This window comes from Trichosurus vulpecula, chromosome 2 (assembly GCF_011100635.1).
Source record: "Trichosurus vulpecula isolate mTriVul1 chromosome 2, mTriVul1.pri, whole genome shotgun sequence".
In the NCBI taxonomy this organism is placed as follows: domain Eukaryota; kingdom Metazoa; phylum Chordata; class Mammalia; order Diprotodontia; family Phalangeridae; genus Trichosurus; species Trichosurus vulpecula.
In genome coordinates, this window is record NC_050574.1 from 251,029,575 (window position 1) to 251,052,128 (window position 22,554).

The 22,554-nt window shown below is 38.4% G+C and overlaps 1 protein-coding gene across 7 annotated transcripts in view; it reads left to right on the forward strand.

Annotated features, from left to right (window-relative positions):
• Nucleotides 1–22,554, forward strand: part of MYO1B (myosin IB) — a 227,811-nt gene that overhangs the window by 65,378 nt on the left and 139,879 nt on the right. For all 7 annotated transcript variants that reach the window (XM_036745516.1, XM_036745519.1, XM_036745521.1 and 4 more), the window contains exon 3: nucleotides 16,053–16,168. In XM_036745516.1, the coding sequence (XP_036601411.1) occupies nucleotides 16,053–16,168 (116 nt within the window). The remainder of the gene's footprint in view (nucleotides 1–16,052; nucleotides 16,169–22,554) is intronic.

A 22,554-nucleotide genomic window follows, 5' to 3' on the forward strand; every position in this document is an offset into this window, starting at 1 on the left:
GTTTTTTTTTGAAAAGCCAAGGAAAAGCATGCACGCCCAGAGATTAATGCATTTGTTAGACATAGTCCATTTGTTTAGTGTTTGTATTTTCCTTCTGATGTTACATTATAAAATTATATGGTAGGAAGTTCTGTGACTTATGATAATCTATGTTAGTTCAGAGAATTAAATTCAGAGCTAGAGAATAGGATTCCTCTCCCAAATGAGGAAGTGTTTGTTTCCTTAATTATAAGAAAGTAAGCTCTACAGTAAATTTATCACAAAGGAATAAACCATGCTGTAGTATCTAGCTTTAAAATAAAATGACACCCTTTATGGTGATTTAATCAATACTTTGTTGTCATGTGGAACATAGGCTTTGGATAATTAAGGGTACTGAAATAGAATCTGAGGAGTTGAAAGTAACCAGTAATTGGGTCTTCCTTGCCCTCCTCTATGACACTCCCCCTGTTCTTATTTCTAATGTACACATTGCCTATATACTCCCAATTTTTTTTTTTCTGGGAGGAGCATATGTATGGTGACTTACAGTTATGAAATACTGTGAAGACCAATGTAAAAAAAAACAACAAAAAAACAAACCTAACTCTGTTATTGACCGTAGCATTGTAATTTGCAGACATGCTGTTATGCACATTTTTGAACTGTTTGGCTAAAAAAGCAGCTCAAGGGATGGACAAAATCCAAAATCTCTTCTCAAGGAACTTTGGGAAGTCTGGTAACTGGCTAATAAAAACAATGTGGTACCTAGCATCTTGTGACCAAATTCCCAGCATTTCAAGCCCAAGAAGATAAGAGTCCTTGTTTTGACAGTGACTGCCTATATTGTCATTTTTGAAGGTTCTCACTGGTCCGCCTCATGCTGTCATTTGTCTGATGTCCTGGAACACCCATCCATCCGTGTGTTATTAATTTCATTGAAATATTCACAATGCTTTCATCTGATCAGTGAAAGTGCTCTATACACAAAGGCCTTTTGTCAGTCCTTTATAGTTTGGTCTCATTTGTGTTTATCTCACTGAGTTAGAGAAAGTACAAATGGGGATATATCTTGCATTAGGTGAATTAAAGAATACTGAAGATAGAATCCTTAAGACCTGAAAAATAGACCACCACCACCTCCCCCAATTTAGTGTTTAAAAAATATTTAGGGATTACCAGGTCATAACTTTGGAAAAATAGGATTGTACAGTGGATAAAGATATCAGAGGGACTTGGGTCTGCATCATTTTCCTAAGGTATACTGCCACTGTGACCCTAGGCAGGTCATTTAATCACTGTGTGTTCCTCGAGTCATGCTCTAAGATAGTAAATTGCAGGTGCTGATCTTCACTGGTATAGGGAATTCCCTTATTACTAGAACTTTTCTATATCTGTCACAATTCTGGTAAGAAGGCAAAACCAAAGAAGAAAAATGGATTGGCAATCATGGATTGTTTACAGTAAAACTCCTAAGTTTAAGACCCTATAATACTTTTGTGATCAAGATTTTTAGTGAGTTATTGAGGGTACAGGTGTCCTCAGAAGCTATTCAAGGTTCTTCTTTGTTACTAAACTTAATCTTGACTTGCATTGCTCTGCTGGGAGATAGACAAACTGGTCTTTGTACACCTTTCTGACCCGACTTGTTTTTTTCGTTCATTTTTTTTTTCCTGGAGATTGCAAAGATGAGCCCTGTTTTAATTGGGAGATGCTACTGTTTCAACTTTGTGGGATTTAAATGACTTTGCCACTTTGCTTCCTTTAGTCAACATTTTATTTTTCTTTCTTCTTCCTCCCAGAATTCTGACTCTAGCCGCTGCCTTTACTTACTCATTACCCACTTTCTACTCAGCTGACACCAATCTGACTTCAGCTTCTTCTCTTCTTCTGAAACTACACTTTCACGGGTCATTGCCTACATCCCAACCACTAGATTCAATGACCTTTTCTCAGTTTGTGTTCTCCTTGACGTGTCTGTAGTAACATTAAACTATTGACCAACCGTTCCTCCTTGATAACCTTTCCTCCCTTGGCCTGTGTGATGTCAGACTATCTCCTCACTCCATCTTAGTGGCCTCCATGCTGGCTCTTCATTTAACCCTCTAAATTGAGGGGTTTTTCTTAGTTTTAATCCTCAGTCCTCTGCTCTTCTGTGTATATACTCTCTCTTACGGAGATGTCAAATATGCCCGCATCTTTGGCTTATCTCTTCTCTTTATTACCCCCCAATATCTATCCTTCCTTGAGTGCCATTCCCCAGTTGTTGAGCCACATACTGGACATTTCTACTTGGATATCTTGCTCTTGTGTAGAATAAAGCATCATATAATGGAAAGAATGCTGGTTTTGGAGTTGGACAGCCATAATTTCAGATCATGGTTCTATCCTTTACTACTGGTCTACTTTGACCATATCACTCAGACTTTGGGCCTTAGTTTCTTCATCTTTAAAATTATTTGCTGTATGACCACCGAGGTCCCTTCTAGTCCTGGAAGCTACATTTGAGGCAGTTCCCAAGGCAGCCATGCTCACTTGTCACCCATTTCTGCTCCTGACTCTCTGGCCTTATCTATCCCACAAATCCCCTTTTGGCAGCCTTTCATTTGTTGTTTTCCCCTACTAGTATGTAAGCAACTTAGTGAAGGTAGGGCAATCTTTATTTTCTTTGCCTGTATTTGTAGTTCCAGAACTTACAATGCCTGACACATAGTAGGTCTTAATAAATATTTATTGAAAGAATGAATGAATATTGAATAACTGCTACATAAATGTTAGTTGTTATTAATTTTTATGTGCCAAGTACTGTTGAGCATTTTACATTTGCTGCTCACAACAACCCTGGGAAGTAGGTGCTATTATTATCCATGTTTTGAAGTTGAGGAAACCGAGACAAGCAGAGGCAAAGGGACTTGCCTAGGGTCACATAACTCATGAAGATCTGAGGCTGGATTTGAACTCAGGGCTTCCTGACTCCAGGCCTAGTGCTCTATCCCCCATACCACCTAGCAATCACAATGCCAGATACACAAAGAGTAGGTGGAAGATAGCCTTAGAAGGGAGGGCACCAACATCTGGGAGGTGGCATTTCAGTTGAGTCCTGAAGGGAGCTAGGGATACTAAAAGTCATAAGTGAGGTAGAAGAACAAGTATGGGGAACACCCAATGCACAGGGACAGAAATGGAGCTCCATGTGTGAGGAATGGAAAGTGGGCTAGTGTGGTGTAATGTTAAAGGGCTAATGAGATCTTCCTGTCCATTAATATGCCTCAGTTGGAGCCCATTTGGGGTGGGACTTGCTTAAGGAGGAGCTTGCTTAGCAGCTCATAGGAAGGCTTTCACACCTTTTGGTACTAAAGCTAATTAGGCTCTTATCAGAGGGGTGTGATGCCTTCTGACTCTGAGTTGGTATTTTGCTTTGAGGGTTCGCTTATGAGGAGGACCTTTTGATTCCCTGGTCGAGACTGAGTAGCCATGTGTTCAGAGCTCCCCTACTGTTCAGATGTAAAGACTCTCTCGATCCAGTGATGTGTGTAAAGTGTATAGCAATATTGCTTTGGTTCAGGCAGTTGAGAGCCCTGTACGTTGGTCTTTATGCTAATTTTTCTGCTTGTATTTTTTTCTGCTTGTATTTTTTCTGTTTGTATTTTCTCTGACATTCAGGGGGCTTTTTCCCTTGAACTAGTGAATGCAATTAAAGAAGATTGTTGACCCCTTTAAAGTTGCTTTCCTTTAAAAGCAGGTATAAGAACCTGTGCTAGCAGGCCATCATGGGTATCCTGGGGTGCTTGCTTCTACATGTGGCTGGTCTATTAGGGTGCAAGGAGAGGAGTAATCAACGTGAAAGGCTAAGCAGGAATTAGGCCAGGTAGTGAAGAACTTCAAATGCCAAAAAGGGGATGTTTTCTTCTGGAGGTAATAGGGAGCCAATGGCGTTTATTGAGGAGTAAGTTACCATGGTGAGACTTGAACTTGAGGAAAACCATTTTGGCAGCTATATTGATGATGCATTGAAGCAGGGAAAAACTTGAAGCAGGAAGATGGATTAGGAGAATGCTATAATAGGACAGATGGGAGGGAAGAGGGACCCAAATGAGAGAGCATTGGCTCTATGAGTGGAGAGAAGAAGGTGCATCCAAGAAATGTAGAGGAAGAAAGAACAAATTTATGGCAGCTGCTTGGATACGAGGGAAGAATGCGAGTGAGGAATTGAGGATGATGCTGAGCTTGTGAATCTGGGTGACTGGAAGGATGATGGAAAATGGTAGTGTGACAGGAAAGTGATAGGAAAATTTGGCAGGGTGGTGGTTTTGAGGGGAAGTATGATGAGTTCTCTTATGGTCATATGGAATTGAGAAGTGTATAGGTCATCCACTTCAAAATGTTCAATACACAATTGGTGATGTGAGACCAGAGCTTGAGATAAAGATTGATTATATAGGATCTAGGAATCATCTGCATAAAGATAATAGTTGAACCCATGGGGGTTTATAAGATTGCCATTTTACAGTAGTAGAAACTAAGGCTGATAGTTTAAATAACTTGTCCAGTGTTACAGAACTAGGAAAGATTTGAACCCACATCTTGTGGATTCCAAGCCCAGTGCTCAAATCTTAGGTCAAAAACAGACCCCCAAATTTTCATTAATATTATGTTTCCTTCCCTATAGTTTTAAACACATTTTGGTAATTATAAATAAATGTAATATTTTCTCCATTTCTTTACACATGTAATATATGGAGATAACATAGTCCCTCCCTCCTTTTAAAAATTGTACATACAGTTCTGTCCAGAAGAGTGCACTCCTTGTGGTACACTTTTTAGTCTAATGAGAAAAGGTTCTTCACCTGTGTTAGGGAATTGGCTGAAGGAAAAAGAAAGAAGGCATAGAAAACAAAAAAGGAAGTAATGCCCCCAAATTGATTTCAGATTAGAGAGGAGTTAAAGATGATCCTGAGGTTTTAAGTCTAAATGACTGGGAAAATGTTGCTATTTAACAACAAGTAAGTCATGGGGTGGGGGAAAATGATGAGAAGTCAGTTGTTGTTCTGAATCATTAGAAAAGTTGAGTCTTTGGCTTGGCTTAATTAATAATTTAATAAATTATTACTAACAATACTTAAATATTTCCAAAGATCAGTGATCTCCCTGGTGGTAATAACCTACCTATACCTTAGTAGATAAGTTTTACAAGTTGCTTTATAATAGTAGTCCATATTTATAAAGCACATGCCAATTTGTTAGGTACTTTGTACACGAAGACCCTACGAGGTAGACCACAGGAATATAAAAATTAAGTCTCACAAGATTAGGAAATTTGCCTAATAGGTGGCACAATGTATGTGGTGTCACACTTAGGAGTCAGGAAGACCCCAGTTTGAATCCTATCTCAGACACTCATTAGCTTTATGACCCAGGGTAGGTCATTTAAAAAAAAAAGGCCTCTGTTTGCCTTGCTCTGTTTGTACAAGGAGCTTATAGTCCTACTATGTAAGTAATAAGTATAGTTAAATATATATGTGTGTATGTATATATATGTATATATGTGCATAGTAAATAAATAATATAGTAAAATATAAATTCTCTAGCACTTACAGGCATACACCCATTTCTATACATGTTATCTCCCTCCTCTCCATTAAAATAGAAGCTTCTTGAGGACAGGGGCTGTTGACTTTTTCTTAGTTATTCTCAGTGCTTAGTCCTGCTCTGGCATAGGTTGACCCCTAATAGGTGCTCTTTGATTGGGGATAATAATGCCCACGGTATGTACCCCATGAGATTGTTGTGAGCCTTAAACGAAATAATGCGTGTTGTTGTTGTTAGTTGTTTTCAGTCACGTCTGACTCTTAGTGACTCCATTTGAGTTTACTTGGCAGATTCGCTGGAGTGGTTTGCCATTTCCTTCTCCAGCTCACTTTATAGATGAAGAAACTGAAGCCAACAGGGTTAAGTGACTTGCCCAGGATCACACAGCTAGTGTCTGAGGATGGATTTGAACTCAGTTCTTTCTACCTCCAGGCGCACTACTCTTGTGCATTATGCCACCTAGCACTTTGTGAGCTTATGTAATAAATAAGTGTGGTTAGGATCCACTTCAGTTGGTCTTTAAAGTTCTTTTCTATTGCCTCTGGTTCATTTGGCTGCATTTAGATTTGAGTGTCATAGGAAAATGTTGATTCATAAAACAGAATCTCAGATTAGAAAAAAGCAGTGTAGCAGATTGTGCCAGTTTTGTGTACCTGCATTACTGCCACTAATGTAGGGGTTAAAAAAATGAAGTTATGTAAAACCACAGTAAAACAAAACCTGTTTACTTAACTGTGAGTTCTTAATCAGTGTCTAGCCTTAGATTCTTTAGGTGAATTTATCTACAGAGCTACAAGGAAGGCTGTGTCGGACTGCAGGTTTCCCTCCTCTCCTTTCTGATTTTGCACTGGGGTGGACTGCTTACTGCAGCCACAGATCTTTGAACTTATCTCCCTGCCTCCAGCCTTTCTCCTCCTGCAGGCCATATTTCCACATCACTACCAAATTAATCTTTACAAAAATTTTATTTTTGATCATTTTTCTCCCATCCTGAACCAGCGATTTCAAGGTTGTGGGGGTTAGGGAATTCTCACTGTGGAGGCTCTCTCCACCAATGTCGATCCAGCCACTAGTCTGTATAAGAAGTTATTTAGGATGAGTTGTCTGGGACACTGAGAAGTTAAGGCACTTGCCCGTGGCTGCCACGCTGGTATGTATCAGAAGGACTTGAACCCAAATACTTCTGATTCAGGTTTTTCCTCTTACAACAAATCTTTGATGAATATGTACCTTCTGCAGGATGCAATTCTGACTTGATACTTGGGTTTTCAAAGTTTGTCCCCAACATATTTTTCTAGTGTTCTATCCTTTAATTCTTTTTCATAAATTCTTTGCTTCCCGTGCTCTCCTCCCTGGTTGCGAAGACCCTCCTTCCCTTTTTGTCTGTTCAAAACTTAGCCATCCTAAAAACCTTAGTTCAAGTCCCTTTTGTCTGTGAAATCTTTCCAGGTCATTTTAGTCTTTTTAGTCTCTTCCTTCAACTCATTGTGTTTATTCACTTTATCACTGATTTTACAATTCTAGCATTGATGGTGTGTAGTGGATAGGTTGATAGAGCACTGGGCTTGGAGTCAGGGAGACCCGAGTTCAAATTTGTGACCCCGAGCCAAGCCTCTTAACCTTTCTCAGACATTTTTCTTATCTTGAAGATGAAGAAGTTGGACTTGGCAGGTGTAACTCTGTAATCTGATGTCTTTGTTCTTTAGTTAGTTATTTAATTAGTGATGTCATTTTGTCTTCTTCAAGAATGAAGGACAACAGCCAACCATTTTCCAGGCTTTTCGAGGACAGGGATCATGGCTTTTAGTCACACACACAACACATATGTGTATACATATGTGCAATATATGTGTATACAGACACATATAATATACATGCATATATAGCATGTATGCATGGTATGTGTGTACATACATACTTTGTGTATGGGGCCCTGGTCATTTACTGGTTAGAGATCAGTGGTGACACTATACAACTGCTTTATTCCATGGAAGTCATTATACAGCCACAGGAATGGATTGATTTTCTTAGACTACCAGCAGAAACTGTATTTTAGCATCACGTTTTTAGGTGAAAGACTCCATTTATCGGTAACATGACCAAAATCCTTTTCCTTCCAGGCTCAGGCTTTTGAAGGCAAAGGCAATATTTGGAGATCTCTATGGGGTTATTGTCATATCCCCTTGGTGGCAGTTGAGACTCAGTAGTCAGTATTTGATATCTACCCATGGGGGCATAGGATCTGGTCCTGTGAATTCACAGGGTTAGGAGCTGGACTTGCTAGATGGAACTTCTGTAAACCTTTTACCAATGCATCTTGGCAGTTTCTTTGACCCTTACGGTCTTCAAATTCCAAAGGAATCATGGTCAGTGCACCCCCAGAGAGAGAACTGATGGACTCTTGAGTGCAAATTGAAACATACTTTTTTCACTTTATTTTTCTTGCTTTTATTTTACCACATGGCTAATATGGAAATATATTTTGTATGATTTACGTGTATAATTGACATATTGCTTGCCTTCTTAATACCCATTGAGAGGATATTGAGACAGGAGGGAGAGAGAGAATTTGGAACTCAATTTTAAAAAAGTTAAAAGAAATGATAAAAAAGAAAAGAAATAGTGTTAGAGAGTTGCAATGAGAGATTCAATGACTTGCCCAGAGTCACAGTCAATATGTGTTAGAGGCAAGATTTGAACCCAGGTCTTCCTGTCTTTGAGCCTAGTGTTTTAGCTACTGTACCACATTGCTTCTTCATCACTTCATTAATATGCTTAAACAGATATCTCCAGTTTTTATTGGTTAGTTTATGAGATTGTTCAAATTTTTTTTAACCATAACAAAGAAAACTAGTAAAATACTGTTCCAACATTGCTTTATTCTTTTTGACTTTGGGTTTTGGAAAAAAAGCATTAAAAAAAGTTCTTCACTTCTATTTTTCTTGTTTTTTTTATAGTGAATGTTGTAATCATATATTACAACTTAGCAGGCGGAAAGCTCCTCACTGCAAAAATGTTGGCAATTCTTCCCATAGAGCATTGATACCAGACCGGTTTCCTGTGATGCAGGAAAACATCCTGACAGGTGTTTTTCCTCCCCCTACCCAAAGTGCTTTGAACACAGCTATGGCTCTGTGTGTGTGTGTGTGTGTGTGTGTGTGTGTGTGTGTGTTGCAGGGAGGGTTCATTTAAAAAATCTAGATCAGTCAAGACACTTGGGGTTCTTCAGATCTTGGTTCCACCATTCACTGTATGATTCAAGTCACTTACCTTCTGCGTTAGTGTCAGCCACATGAACATGAGCAAGATAATCCTTGTTCGGCTCTCTATCTCACAAGGACAGGAGTCTCCTCTGTTATGGTCAAACTGTCAATAGACGTACCTGCTTCTTCTCAGTATACTCCCTTCTAGAGCAACTAAGTGGTGCAATGGACAGGGGGCTGTCCTGGACTTTGAGTCAGGTATACCTGAGTTCAAATCTGGATTCAGACAGTCACTAGTTGTATGATCCTGGGCAAGTCAATTAACCTTTGTTTGCTTAGGTTTTTTTCACTTGTAAAATGGGGATAATAATAGCACCTACCTCACAGGAGTGCTGTGAGGGTCAAATGAGCTAATATTCATAAACATTCACATTCTAGGTTCCCTTTACTCCCTTCCCCTCGTCTGCCCTTCCGTTCTCACTTTCTTTCTCTCTTTCCCTCTCTTTCCTTCTTTTTCTCCTCCCCTCTCTCCCTCCTTCCTTTTCTCCCTTCTCTTTCTTCTTCTCCTTCTCTTCCTCCTCCTCCTTCTTCTTCCATCCCTCCCTTCCCTTGAAGACTTTTTGTCTTAATTAACAGTGACTAGGTGCTGCGTGAGTTCCTTCTGAACTGTCTTACAGAGTTACAGGCATGTGATTTGTACCAGCTGACATTATGGTGCAAAGACTGCATGCTTTTGGGTTCTTGGTTGTGTTCTAGATGGTTGATGTTGACAGTTATATGAGCTCAGCCTGGGAAGGTGTTGCTCACTTGCAGCATATAAGCAGCTGTAACGTGAGTATTATTGTTAAAGATCTGATGACCTGTCTCTAGAAAGACTATGAATGTCAGGCAGGATGTTGTTTTATTTGGCTTAGGAATGTTCTATGTTCTCTTGATTTGACGATGGAGGCAAAAGATTAAATTGTTGACCCATCATGTCGTCTTTTTGAACAGAGAATCATAAAATCAAATGATAAGAGTATGGAGAGAATGAGGCTTGTAATGGGACAACAACATATTTTGATGAAAAAATAAAAAGTGGAGTCAGTCATCTAGAGATCTGTCCAAACTGTGGCACATCTAGGGGCACAGTCTGTACCGTCAGAGCTTGGGCAGTTTACATGGTTTCTCTGGGGCCTGAGTTTTATCTTCTGTAAAATGGAGGTTTGAACTAGAATAGCTATTCCTAGGGTCTGCGGGGCCCCTGTGGGTCCATGGCATTGTTAGGAGTTTGAGAATACCAGTGTACTCCGAGCAGGATCATTTTGAGCTTTATTTAGCTCCTACAAAATATGGAGCATGATTTGGTATAATAAATATGCAAAAAATGCTTTCTACTGAGTAAACATCTCAAACATATACACACACATACATATAGTGGTGCTGTTAGGATTGATACATGACAAATTCATTTAAAAATGTTACTGAATAGAGTAGCTTTTTGTGGTGCTTTTATTTAATCTGTTTAATTTGCTAATAACACATCCTCTCATGTGAGAGGCACACCATGGTAAATTGAATAGAGCATTGAACCTGAATCAGTCTCATCTCAACCATTTATAGTTACATGGACCCAGGCAGGTCAGTTAACCTCAGTTTTTCATTCTGGGCCTCAGTTTCTCATCTGTAAAATGAGGATGTTGGACTAGTTTCTTGGACCTAATTTTTGGAATGCTGGGCATTATGTAGAAAGATTTTATTTATTTTTTTTCTTTTCAAAATTTTTGTTACCTGGCTGGGTCAATAAAATCCTAGCTGAGTTCCTAGGAACTCTTCTTTTCATATGCCCTTGTAACAACAATGTCGCTAGTAGCTGCTGTGGAGGTGTAAGACCAACAACACCAGCACACAGGAGGGCTACTAGCATAGGTTCTTTGATCAGCTTTTTAAAGGAAAGCAACTGTAAGGGGTTTACAATCTCACTTTAATTAAACATACATATATTATTAACTTAGTTCAGGGGGAAAATTCAACACTCTGAACGTCAGAGCAAATACAAACAGAAATTACAAACAGAAACAATATAAATAGATCAATAAGCAGGTTTCTGTCTGACCATAACAATACATACATAGTTACCAGAGAGAGAAGCACCAACATCTGGGTTTTCAAAGCCGAGGGGCTTCTTAACAGCTACCCAGTATCCACACCAACGCTCTTCCGGTGAGCGAGCCCCAAACAAAATGCTAACCTCAGAGTATGTATACACTTCTTCAGGGTCAGAGTGTTTCACACCTCTTGAGGGTTTCATACCTCTCATTACCTAACTAGCAAAAGGGTGTGGACTTTCCTACAAACAAAGGCAAGACTCAATCAAAGGCACTTGATTGCCCTAGTGCTGAGAGGTGCTTCAAAACAAAAGACAACAAAAAGTCTCACTTTGCTTGCCTTTACAGCCCTGGATCCTCATTCCATCACTAATGCCCTGTGGAGGGCCGCACCAATTCCTTTCTAGCTTATTCACGTAGACATCACTGACTTAAATGCTATTGGTGCCTTTCTTCCAGACAGCCCATAATTTTTTTCTTGGTATAGTTAGTGCTAAAATGGGCATGTGGCACTCAGCCATTTTAGACATGGGACTGTGTCTCTGAGAAACATCGATTGCTTTATGATAATCTGTTTTTGGTCAGGCTCCTGTGTACCAGTGAGTATTTTGTACTCTTGGAGTATGATACAATTAGAAAACAACAACTTTAGATTGTGTTCTGAAATGATATGTTTTAGAGGGATAAAGCCAGTGCCCAGTTGTTATTGTTGGTATAACCCAACATGCTTGCCAGTCTCATTTCCACATAATCAACCATGGGAGAAATTGCTTTGGTCTGTGCCAGAATGGTTAGTTCCTTCAAGAGCTCTGAGGTTTAACCAAGCAGTGAAGTGACTTAAATGGAGCCCTTCCCTGACAATTTTTGGGATCTGCCCGGTGGCCTAAATCCAGGACAACTTCCCCAAACCCCACCCTGTCAGCTGCTTTCTGGTAGTGACTCAGTTTAGTGAGGGTTGTCACCATGAACAGTCAGATTTCTCCCAAAGTACACATGGGATTACTTAAAGCCTTGGCTAGCACACATAGATTTTTTTTTCTAAAGGAAGAAGCTGTTTAAATGAAGAGTCCGGGAATCATAGTAGATGACAGACCTATTACCTAGGGGAGAGACTGTTGAGTAAAAAAGCTGAACTTCCCAGCATTCTTTATTGTAATAGTTCAGTTTTTGACACTCTTGTTTTCTGTGGACCTAGAATCTTAGCCTTGGCTGGCCAGTTTCCCAGCTATTAAATTATGTGGGACAAGGGAAAATGAGGGAGAATAATGTAGTTTAGGGATCCATGCAGTGCTAACAGATGGAGAACAGGTTTACTGAAAAACCATGAACATTACACATAGTTTACTTAGTATTCAGTTTCAGCCCAGGGATACTTAGGATAACTTGTCAGCAGTGGTTTGTGCAGTTCATTTTCTCGGCGCTAGGTAAACTGAGTATAATGATCTGTAAACCTCGGTTTGGGAGTGTGAGACGTGGAGGCTGTATATAGTTTCTTTTCTTTGCAATAATGCTACCAAGGCAGATTTTATCAAGGGCTTAGCCACTGTCTCAATATTAAAGGGAATGTTAAACGTCTAAATGCTAAAGGAAACTTTGTACCTGACAGAGTCTTTTTCTTTTTTCTTTTGAACAATGTATTTAAGAAATAACTGAGAGGGATAAAGAGAGTTTCCAGTACCTTGTTTTCCCCTTGTAGACCTCAAGGGAACTTACCTCTTAGCCTATCTTTGGCTAATTCTTCCCATCCACCATGGGAAGGTCTCCATTTGGCAACGAATAGATTCTCTTGACTCTTACTTAAAAATCATTCTGTTAAAATCTGTTGAAGAAATAGACACACATTGCCTTGCCCAACGGGGAAGGAGGGGAGGAAGTCTTTGTACAATACAGGAAAAATAAAATGGCTAGCTACCACCATTGGTAGCATATAAGTTACCAGGTGACTGATTGTATCCATTGACGTAGTGATCTCCCTAATGAAAAGTTATTAAAAGGAATAAGAAAACTGAGCTTATCTATATAAAAAGATGTAGAGAGGTTTTATTTGTATATCTAGTGAAAAATAGAATACCAACCTCTGAGGTTCATTTTTGGTCTTGGGTTGGGTTGAAACACTTGTAGTCCATCTGATATCCAACAAAGAAGAAATTTGCTTAATAACATTTAAAGGATATTTAGCAAGAAATATGGCATGGATTAATTTGGGCATAGCTCCTCTGTGGCTTTTTTTTTTTTTTGGTCATTTTGGTATGCAGGTCAGAAGCATGTGCCCAATCCAAGGAGTCAGTTAATACCTTTTTCACTGCATTTTTTGTAATTAGATAACTGGGATTGTCTGAGCTTTAGTCGTCTGGACCAATTAGGTCTCAAGAATTACTTCATTGCTTTTTTTGAAAATAGATTTTTTAAAAAAATTGATATCTTTTGTTTTTTCATTGCCTAGCTTTCTCCCTTTGCCTCTCCCACTCTCTTCTCCTAGTGAGCCATTGCTGGTAACAAAAAAATAAGATTTTTTTAAAAGGAAAAAGAGGAAGGGGAGAACATTCAAAACTAATACATTGAAAAAAATCTGACAGTATGTCCAGTATTCTACCCAGGCTCTCTTACCCCTTCAAAGGAGTGTGAGGGAGTGAAGAAGTGTCTTTTCATATCTATTCTTTGGTGGCAAGCTTGTGCTTTGCAATTTTGCAACATTTTAATTGCTTTGTGATGGCTATCTATTACATTTACAATGTTATAATAACTGTGTATTTTTTTTTCTTGCCTTTGCCCACTTCACTGTTCATCAGTTCATGTAAGTCTTTCTGGGCTTCTCCGTGGTAATTATATCTGTTGTTTCTTACAGCATGGTAATATTCTGTTACATTAATATACCACTTTCTTACCTTTTAAGGAAAAACTAGCCTCCATGGCGTAGGGGTTAGATGTTCTTATTGCAGCTCTTTTGAATGTCTGGCTATTGGGAAATGTTAGAATAAACTGGGATATAGAAATTAGGTGGAATACTCTAGAAATAGAAAATATGAGAAATACAAAATATTATGGAAGAAATTATATGATGTGCAAAATGAGGATGGGAGGAGGTTGGAGTAGATGGCCTATGATACTCTGATCATAAGTGAGACAGAGCGAAGAAAGTAAAATCAGTATTGTGGATACTACGTTATATAGAAAAAGCAATGACATAAGCACATAAACAAAAGAGGGTAGAAATAAAGATGTTTGGATAGAATCCTGGAGTCAGGAGGACCTGAGTTCAAATGTGATGTCAGACATTTGACACAAGGTGTGTGACCTTGGCAAGTCACTTAAGCCCAATTACCTCACCAAAAAGAAAAGAAAAAAAGAAATAAAGATGCTATTTTTATTCTTTTGCTAGATAGGATTTTTCTCCTTTTATCAGCATGTAAAAAGTGGCAAATCTACGATTTTAAGATGTCATTCCTCATTTTTTTTATTATTTCTGTGGAAATTGTTACTAAGTAGATGATAAATTTATTTCAAAACAATAAAATATCACTCTTCCCCTCTCCCTCCACATTTACACCTAAAAAGAGTTCCTTTTTTGGGAGAAGAGATTTTTGTAAAAATGTATGTGGGCTAAAAAGCTTTTGGGTGGCTGTTTACAAGTCTGACTTAAATATTTCTTGTATATTATTCTCTAAAATTACAGTTACGGCTAAATGCAAAGTTTGCATGGAACCTCTGACCTCTTTGGGATGTATGATTGTATATTTATGTGAATCAGGCCATTTTGAATGGAAGGTCAATAGAATAAAAAACGAAACATTAAGTCTTCTAGCTTGAGAAAATTATCTGATTATGGCAGATTCTTTGGGAAAAAATCAGCATAGCATTCCTAATTCCTCACTTCCCATTCTGTGAGAGACGTGCTAATGCTTTATTAGTGGCATTGTTAATTAGTTAAACCATTCTGGAAAGCAATTTGGAATTATGCAAATCAAGTGGCTAAAATGCCCAGACTCTTGGACCTGAAAACTCCTTTACTAGGCGTGCATTGTATGGAGAGCTGTGACAAAAAGAAAGCCTTCATGTACCCTAATATCTTTATAGTAGCATTTGGCGGGGGCGGGGGGTGGGGTGGGGGGGAGGTAGCAAAGGATTGGAAACAAAGTGGATACCCAATGGATTTGAGGAATGGCTGAATAAAGTGTGGTATGTTAATGTGGTTGATTTGGTGGATTTGCTACTTTAAAAAATACGATGATACAGACAAATGTGGAAAGATTTAAACAATCTGATGGTGAAATCTGAAAGTGAAGTAAGGAGAACCAAGAAGACAATATACACGTTATCCACAACAATGTAAATATAACGGTCAACAACCACAAAAAAAATAAAAAAAAGAATATTGCAAAATTACAAAGAATAAGCTCGACCCCCAGAAAATTGTGAGAAGACATCTGCCCTACCTGCTTTGCTGAAGTGGAGGGGTCTGTGGGTGTAGAACATTACATAAATTTGACATATCAATTGATCTTGCTAAATTAAAAACTTTTTATTTGGAAAAATGTTTCATTTTTAGGGCTGACTCTCTGAGATGGGGAGAGGGAACAGCCTGTGCAAAGGCACCAAAGTAAACAGAGTAATTGATTGCCAGTTATTGAAGAATGCAAAGAAGAGATTGTGAAGATCTTAATTACATTGCTAGCTTGTGCTCGAGGTGGAACAGAAGGGACAACATAACATGTTGGAGAAAATAGGGCTATCTTTGGTATACGTGGCATTCATTGTGTTTTTGGGTAGTTGTAGTTTTTATTAATGTATTTTTAATGTATGGAATAAAACAAGTATTTCCATAACACAGTATAATAAAAAAGATAACTGCACATGAAACTACAGATCTATCATGTAAACTTGCTATTCCTTTTAAATATATAATTAAGTTATCATATAAGTTTCTTTTTTTTAATTCCTTCCTTCCTCCCCCAACTACCCCCATTCCACCCTAAGTTCTTTAAGAGAATAGATCTCTGCTTCTCATTCATCATCTAACGGAATAAACAAGATGGATCATTGGTTAGGAGACTCTAAAGCTTTCCTGAAGAGTGTATGAGTAATAGTCAAATGTTAGGAATAATGCTGTTTTGTGAAAGATAAAAAGAGTGCTAAAATTCTAGCCCAATCATTTTATCCACACTAATGGATAATTTTTTTTTCTTTCTCATTGCAGACATACATTGGAAGTGTGGTTATATCGGTGAACCCATATCGATCATTGCCCATTTATTCCCCGGAGAAAGTGGAAGATTACAGGAATAGAAATTTTTATGAGCTGAGTCCTCATATGTAAGTATGATATCAAAGCTTTAAGGTTCTCTGTCATTGACAGATGTGTCCAGCTGTTTTCCGTGAGTCATAGGAAAGTATGTCTTTATCAATTGTGGTTTTCAAGATAAAAGATTGCAGAGTTCATTTGGTGACATTGCTTTATTTTTAAGGGAAAAGTCAAGCCATTTCATTTAGTGTCTTCCTATTCCATTTGAGTTCTGAAATATTTAGTTCCCTGTGTACAAAAGTTTTCTGGTATTTTTCTATGACAGTAGTAACAGATGTTGCTGTGTCTCTATAAAAAGTAATACTGGGATTTATTTGTTTATTTAAAAGAGCATACACAGTGTTTTCAAAGACTAGTTGGCCTGAGAAAGGTCTCCAAGTGTAGATAGCTGTTGAGTGAATGGACTGAATGCTACCTTCAGTTTATACAGTACATTTTTGAGACAAATTCTTCAGTGCTGTAGGGACATTATCCAATTCTTGGCATATTTCTACAATAGACAGAAGTCAAGGAATTTGCAAGTGTCACAGAGACCCAGGTGTATGCTGCCTCTGTGTGATGCTGCAATCTCTGAAGTCACTTGTGTGGCTGTTCTTCTGTTTGTAAGAGAGAATAGAGTTATTCCTTAGAGTAAATAATTCTTGGGTAAGGAATGCCACTGGATTGAATTTATAATCCTAATAATAGCTAACATTTGTATAACACCTAAAAGTTTACAAAGTACTTTACGTTCACTAACTTATTTGAGCCTCAGAACAATCTCTTTTGGTAGGAACTCACAGGTATTATCCCCATTTGACAGATGTGGGTAAATTACTTCATCATGGTCACCGAATATGTATTGAGGGGCATGATTCCAACCTTGTCTTCCTGACTCCAATACTAGCAATCTATCCATTACACCACCCTACCTCTCTGTTTATCCATATTCTCAAAGTGAACTCTTCATAAATGGCTTAAAGAAATGCCCAACCTCCTCCAAAGGGGGTTAAATCAATGATAGTTTTGGTTTCATTTCTGATTAATTAATAATTCTGATTTAATTAAAATGACACCACCATAGTATTTCTGGATGCCGTAAATCAGTGGTGGGATCAGGAATTGGATCCCCACATTTTCTGATTTTGAGATTAGAAATAATAAAGATGAAGAACTTTGCAAAGAAAGAGCTCAAAGAATGATAGTGATCTAAGTTTTGTTTTTGGTTTTTGTTTTTTTTTTTTCGGGCAAAGTGGTGATGTGCTCTTAGCTGTTCTTTAGGATAGATCTTTCTGTCTTTCCCTATTCTCTCATTTTCAAGATGTCTATAAGGAGAAAAAAATGGCCGAGATTTTTCCCAGGACACCCAAGTATTCTCTAGCTACTAATTTAGCCTTCTACTTGGTTTTTATCCAGAATTAATGTTTGAATTCTTGTCAGTCCGTTAAAGTGAGAAGTCTCTTGAAGATGAGAATTTCAGTGACTATGTGTGACAACTTGTTTGACTGAAGAGGTAGCTAGGAGGTACAATTGATAGAGTTTTGAGTTAGGAAGACTTGGGTTCAAATGCTGACTCAGATATTTACAGGCTGTGTAATCCGAAGGAAGTCACTTAAGCTCTGGACTGGTTTTCTCATCTATAAAATGGGGATAATAACAAGTGAGATAATATTTATAAAATGTCCACATCCAGAGAAAGAACTATGGAGTCTGAATGCAGAGTGAAGCAGACTATTTTCTTTTTTTTTGTTTTGTTTTGTTTTTCTTTCTCCTGGTTTCTCCCATTCATTAAAATTCTTCTAATGTGAAAATATGTTTAATAGGAACGTATAGGTAGAGCCTGTATATCAGATTGGAGGCTGTCTTGGGGAGGGACAGAAAATTTAAAACTTATGGAAGTGAATGTTGAAAACTAAAAATAAATAAATTAACTAATTGAAAAATATTGATAAAATGTTTTGTAATCCTTAAAGTGCCCTGTTAAAGTTATTATTATGTGGAGTGTTTACCAATAAGTCTTGGCAGGGTTATGGGTTATGGAGGGTAGAGGTGTTCCTATCAATGGAGTCAGTCCCCTTCCTTGAAAACCCAAACCACCTCCAGTTTTAAAGACCCATCTGTTGTAATGGAATTGAAAACATCAATGGGCAGCTGTTTGGCAAGTGTGATGTATTGTGAAAAGGAAGCATTGGCCAGGGGCACATGTTGAGGAATATTTGAAAGTTATCAGGCTGTTGAACAAGGCGTTTGTTTTCTGGAATTTAGATGTTTGCCTGGCACTCATTAACAACTGACTAAATGAAAGGACCTGGTAGAGTCATAGATGGCGTCATAGCAGGAGGAAGATTTACTTTGTGAGGTTGAAGAATCTCTCAGTTGGTTTTGATAGATATGAAAGCATTTCTTTTGAAGCAGTTGGTTCACTTCCAAGTATTTATTTGTATCCCTTGATATGTCTCTAAATGACATTACTGTTCTGTATGAAACTAGACATTAAAAAAAAGAACCCACTTGTGAATAATTGTTTCAAACTCATTGAATTGTCCTCCAGGTGTGCTGGCAAGACCAGACAAAATTTCATTTAGCTTTACATTTAAAGTGTATCAGGAAAAAAATAGCATCTGAAAATTTCTATAAACTCTTCAGTCTATTCAGTCCTCTATTGTGAAATAAATCCATTGCTTTATGCCGGAATTTTTATACTAATCTAATCTTTAGAAAGAGGTTCACTATACCACTATATCCATTCCCCATATCCTAACCCAGGCCACAAGCTATCACATCTGGCAGTAGCCTTGGGCTTCTAGGGTACACCCATGTTTTTGATACAAGAGCAGCTAGCTAGGTGGTTCAGTGGATAGTGCCAGGCCTGGAGTCAGGGAGACTTTGGCTCAAATTTGGCCTCAGATACTTACTAGCTGTGTGATCTGAGCAAGTCACTTAAACATCTTTTCCCCTCAGTTTTCTTTTCTTTAACATGGAGATAATAACAGCCCCTTCCTCCCTGAGTTGTTGTAAACACCAAGTGAGATAATAATAGTAAAGTGCTTAGGACAGTACCTGGCATGTGGTAAGCACTAGATAAATGTTAGCAGCTAGATGGTACAGTGGATGGAGTCAGGAAGACCTGAATTCAAATCTGGCCTCAGACGGTTACTAGCTGTGTGACCCTGGGCAAGTCACTTAACCCTGTCTGCCTCCATTTGCTCATCTGCAAAATGATCTGGAGAAGGAAATGGCAAATCAGTACAGTGTCTTTGCCAAGAAAACCCCAAATGAAACCATGAAGAGTCGGACAGGATTTAACAACCTTTTAAGAACAGTCATTGATGCTTTTCCTTTTCAGAGGTACTTATGAAAATGCCTGTGTCCCTGGGCATCTAACTCCTGCTCATCCACCCTGTATGTTTTCTTACCCATCTGGATTGCCATATTTCATTCCCCTGTCTTTTATCTTTATTTCATTCTGCATTCCAGTTTCCACCCTCACTTCATTCTTCTTTCTGCTGAATAAATCAAGCTTTGAACATAAGAACACAAACTCTGGAACAAAGTTTTATTCCTTTCTGCCCTGAGGGTACCTGCCCTTGGAATGCCCACATAGGACACATCACCAACATTGCAGTCTTGCCACGCAGCACCTGTCTTCCTTCATTCTCGGGGTAACTTTTCAGTTGTTGAGAATAATTGAGAGATGAATTTTCTTTCAATGTGCTGGCCTCACCTTCTGTCTTAGAATATCTGAAAACAGAAGAGGTAAAATTAGCCACATCTGCTTAAATAAAAACTCACTCTGACTCTTACACAAAGGAGTCTTAGTTTTATGAGACACAAGATTTTATATTTGTGTGTGTGCGTGTGTGTGTGTGTGTGTGTATATACATATATATTTGGGGGAGTGAGGCAATCGGGATTAAGTGACTTGCTCAGGGTCTGAGGTCATATTTGAACTCAGGTCCTCCTGACTCCAGGGCTGGTGCTATATTCACTGTGCCACCTAGCTGCTGCTACAAGATTAATTTCTAATTTTTTTGGAAAACTCTAGACCATAAGCTCCACTTGGGACATCTTAGAAAAAAAAAAAAACTTGGGCCTTGCCTTCAGTTTAAATCAAAACTAGCTTAAACACAGCACTGACCATGCTCTGAAAATTTGGCTAATTGTTTCTTCAGCCCAGACCTCACTGGAATTGAATTGGAACTGTGGTTTAGGCTTACTCCATTGAATCGTCCAAACTTGTAACTTTACATGAAAGCCACGTGCTTTTTGGAGGAAGCCTGGAATCTATCTTCTTCAGATAAACCTTTGCTTTTAGACCTAAATTCCTTTTAAGTCCTTAATTTTCAGATAGTGGAAATAATGCATAAACTAGAAGGGAAAAAAACCCAAACAACTGGAAATAATGGTGTGGGGTGGGGAAGGCTCTTACTTGAAAAAGTAGATTTTAAAATGTTATTCATGTGGCATTTGTTCAGAAAACTCCCTTATTTCAGTTTTACTTACCTGATAATTATAGGTATGTTTTTCTCTTTCTTCTCTGAACTCATAATTGTGGTGTTTTTCAGTCATGTCTGACTCTTTGTGATCCCATTTGGGATTTTCTTGGCATAGATACTGAAGTGGTTTGCCATTTCCTCCTCCAGCTCATCTTACAGATGAGAAACTGAGGTAAACAGTTAAGTATCTTGCCCAGAGTCACAGGGTTAGTAAGTGTCTGAGGCTGGATTGGAGCTCAGGAAAAGGAATCTTCCTGACTTCAGGCCTAGCACTCTATCCACCGTGCCACCTAGTTTGCCCCCAACTCATGATAGGTAGTCAGTGAGCACTTTATTGTTTATGAGGTTTGGAAACTTTATGTGACTGATAAAAATTATAGACAAGTCCTGATGTGGGCTATTGAATTATATTTGATTTCCCAACACTTGAATCTGTACGTCATCATTGACCTCTAATCCCAACATCCACTGGCCTTTTGTTACTGTCCTCACTGTTGTTAAGATCATAAGGTCACATTTAGAGCTGGAAGATTAAAACCTTAGAGCAGAGGTTCTGAACCTGAGGTCCCTGAACTTTTTTAAAAAAATATTTTGATAATTATATCCTTTGTATAAAGTAATTAGTTTCTTTTGTAATCCTGCATGTTTTGTTTTAGGCTCTTGAAAAAATGATTTTGAGAAGGGGTTGATAAATTTCACCAGCCTGCCAAAGGAGTCCACGATACCGGAAAAACCCTCAAGAACTCGTATCTTTAACCCTTTAAATTTTTAGATGAGGAAACTGAGGTTGAGATGGGTTAAGTGACTTACAAGCAGGTAGTAATGAGGAGGGATTTGAACACAGTTCCCCTGACTCTAAATATAGTGTTCTTTCCCTCTCATTTTACTCCCCTAAAGGTGGCCCCAAAAGAATTTGGTATGGCCTAAAAGAGTTAAGAAGGCTACCTAATGATCTCAGATTATCTATCACCTTTGAGTAGTAACTAGGGAGACTAGAACTATGTCTTACTCCATTTTTATGGATATTTCCTATGCATTATATTAAGAAAATAATAATCACCTTCAGAATAGATAAAATTACCCACTTTCTTTCAAGGCTGACTCTTGTGGGCAGTGAATACAGGCACTGTTGGCTGGAGACTTGGTTCTGGAAAAACAAGGCCACAATAATTTCTTCCAGGTTTTCAGTTAACATATATTAGGAAGGTTCCCTTGTAAAAGACAACTGCTGCTGTCTCTTAAGGTCATTTCACTATTCTTCCTCTGTTACTTATGGAGAAAAGAATATTTTTAATGGTTTTTTAAAGTAGTTGATTAGAAAATGAAACTGAATTAAGTCATCAGTGTTCCAGAAGAAATTCTAAACAAAATTGTCCTTTCGGACTCTGTTTATCTGAGAGATGTTTTTTGCTTGGCTTGTAGATTTCATCTTCCCCTTTGTGTGTTCTAGAATCTGATAAATTTGGGCAGTTTCCATTGCCTCCTCAGAGATTCTCTCATAACTTTTTGGGAAAGTAGAATCTAGAGCCCTATCTTCTTTGTGAAAGGATTTTTTTTTTTTTTGCATTCTGGTGTTTAGCCTGCTGTTGGTTAGCTAACTGACATTGGCCATATCTCCTGGCCACGTCGGGGTCTGCAGGTGTCTCTTGTAAAAAGGAGAGGCTTGAATTAGGCTGGTGATCCTTCACCTTTTTTGTCATGGATGCCTTTTGCAGTCTGGTGAAGCCTGTGGACCCTGTCTTGGAATGATGTTTTTAAGTGTATAAAGCAGTATAGGCTTACAAAGGAAACCAAAGATTAGTGAAAATAAAGATGCAACTTTTTTCCCATCCAACTTTATGCATCCCCTGAAGTCTCTAGGGGTCTATGGATCCTCTCTTAATAACCCCTGAATTTGATGGATCTGTAAGCTCTTAAAATTA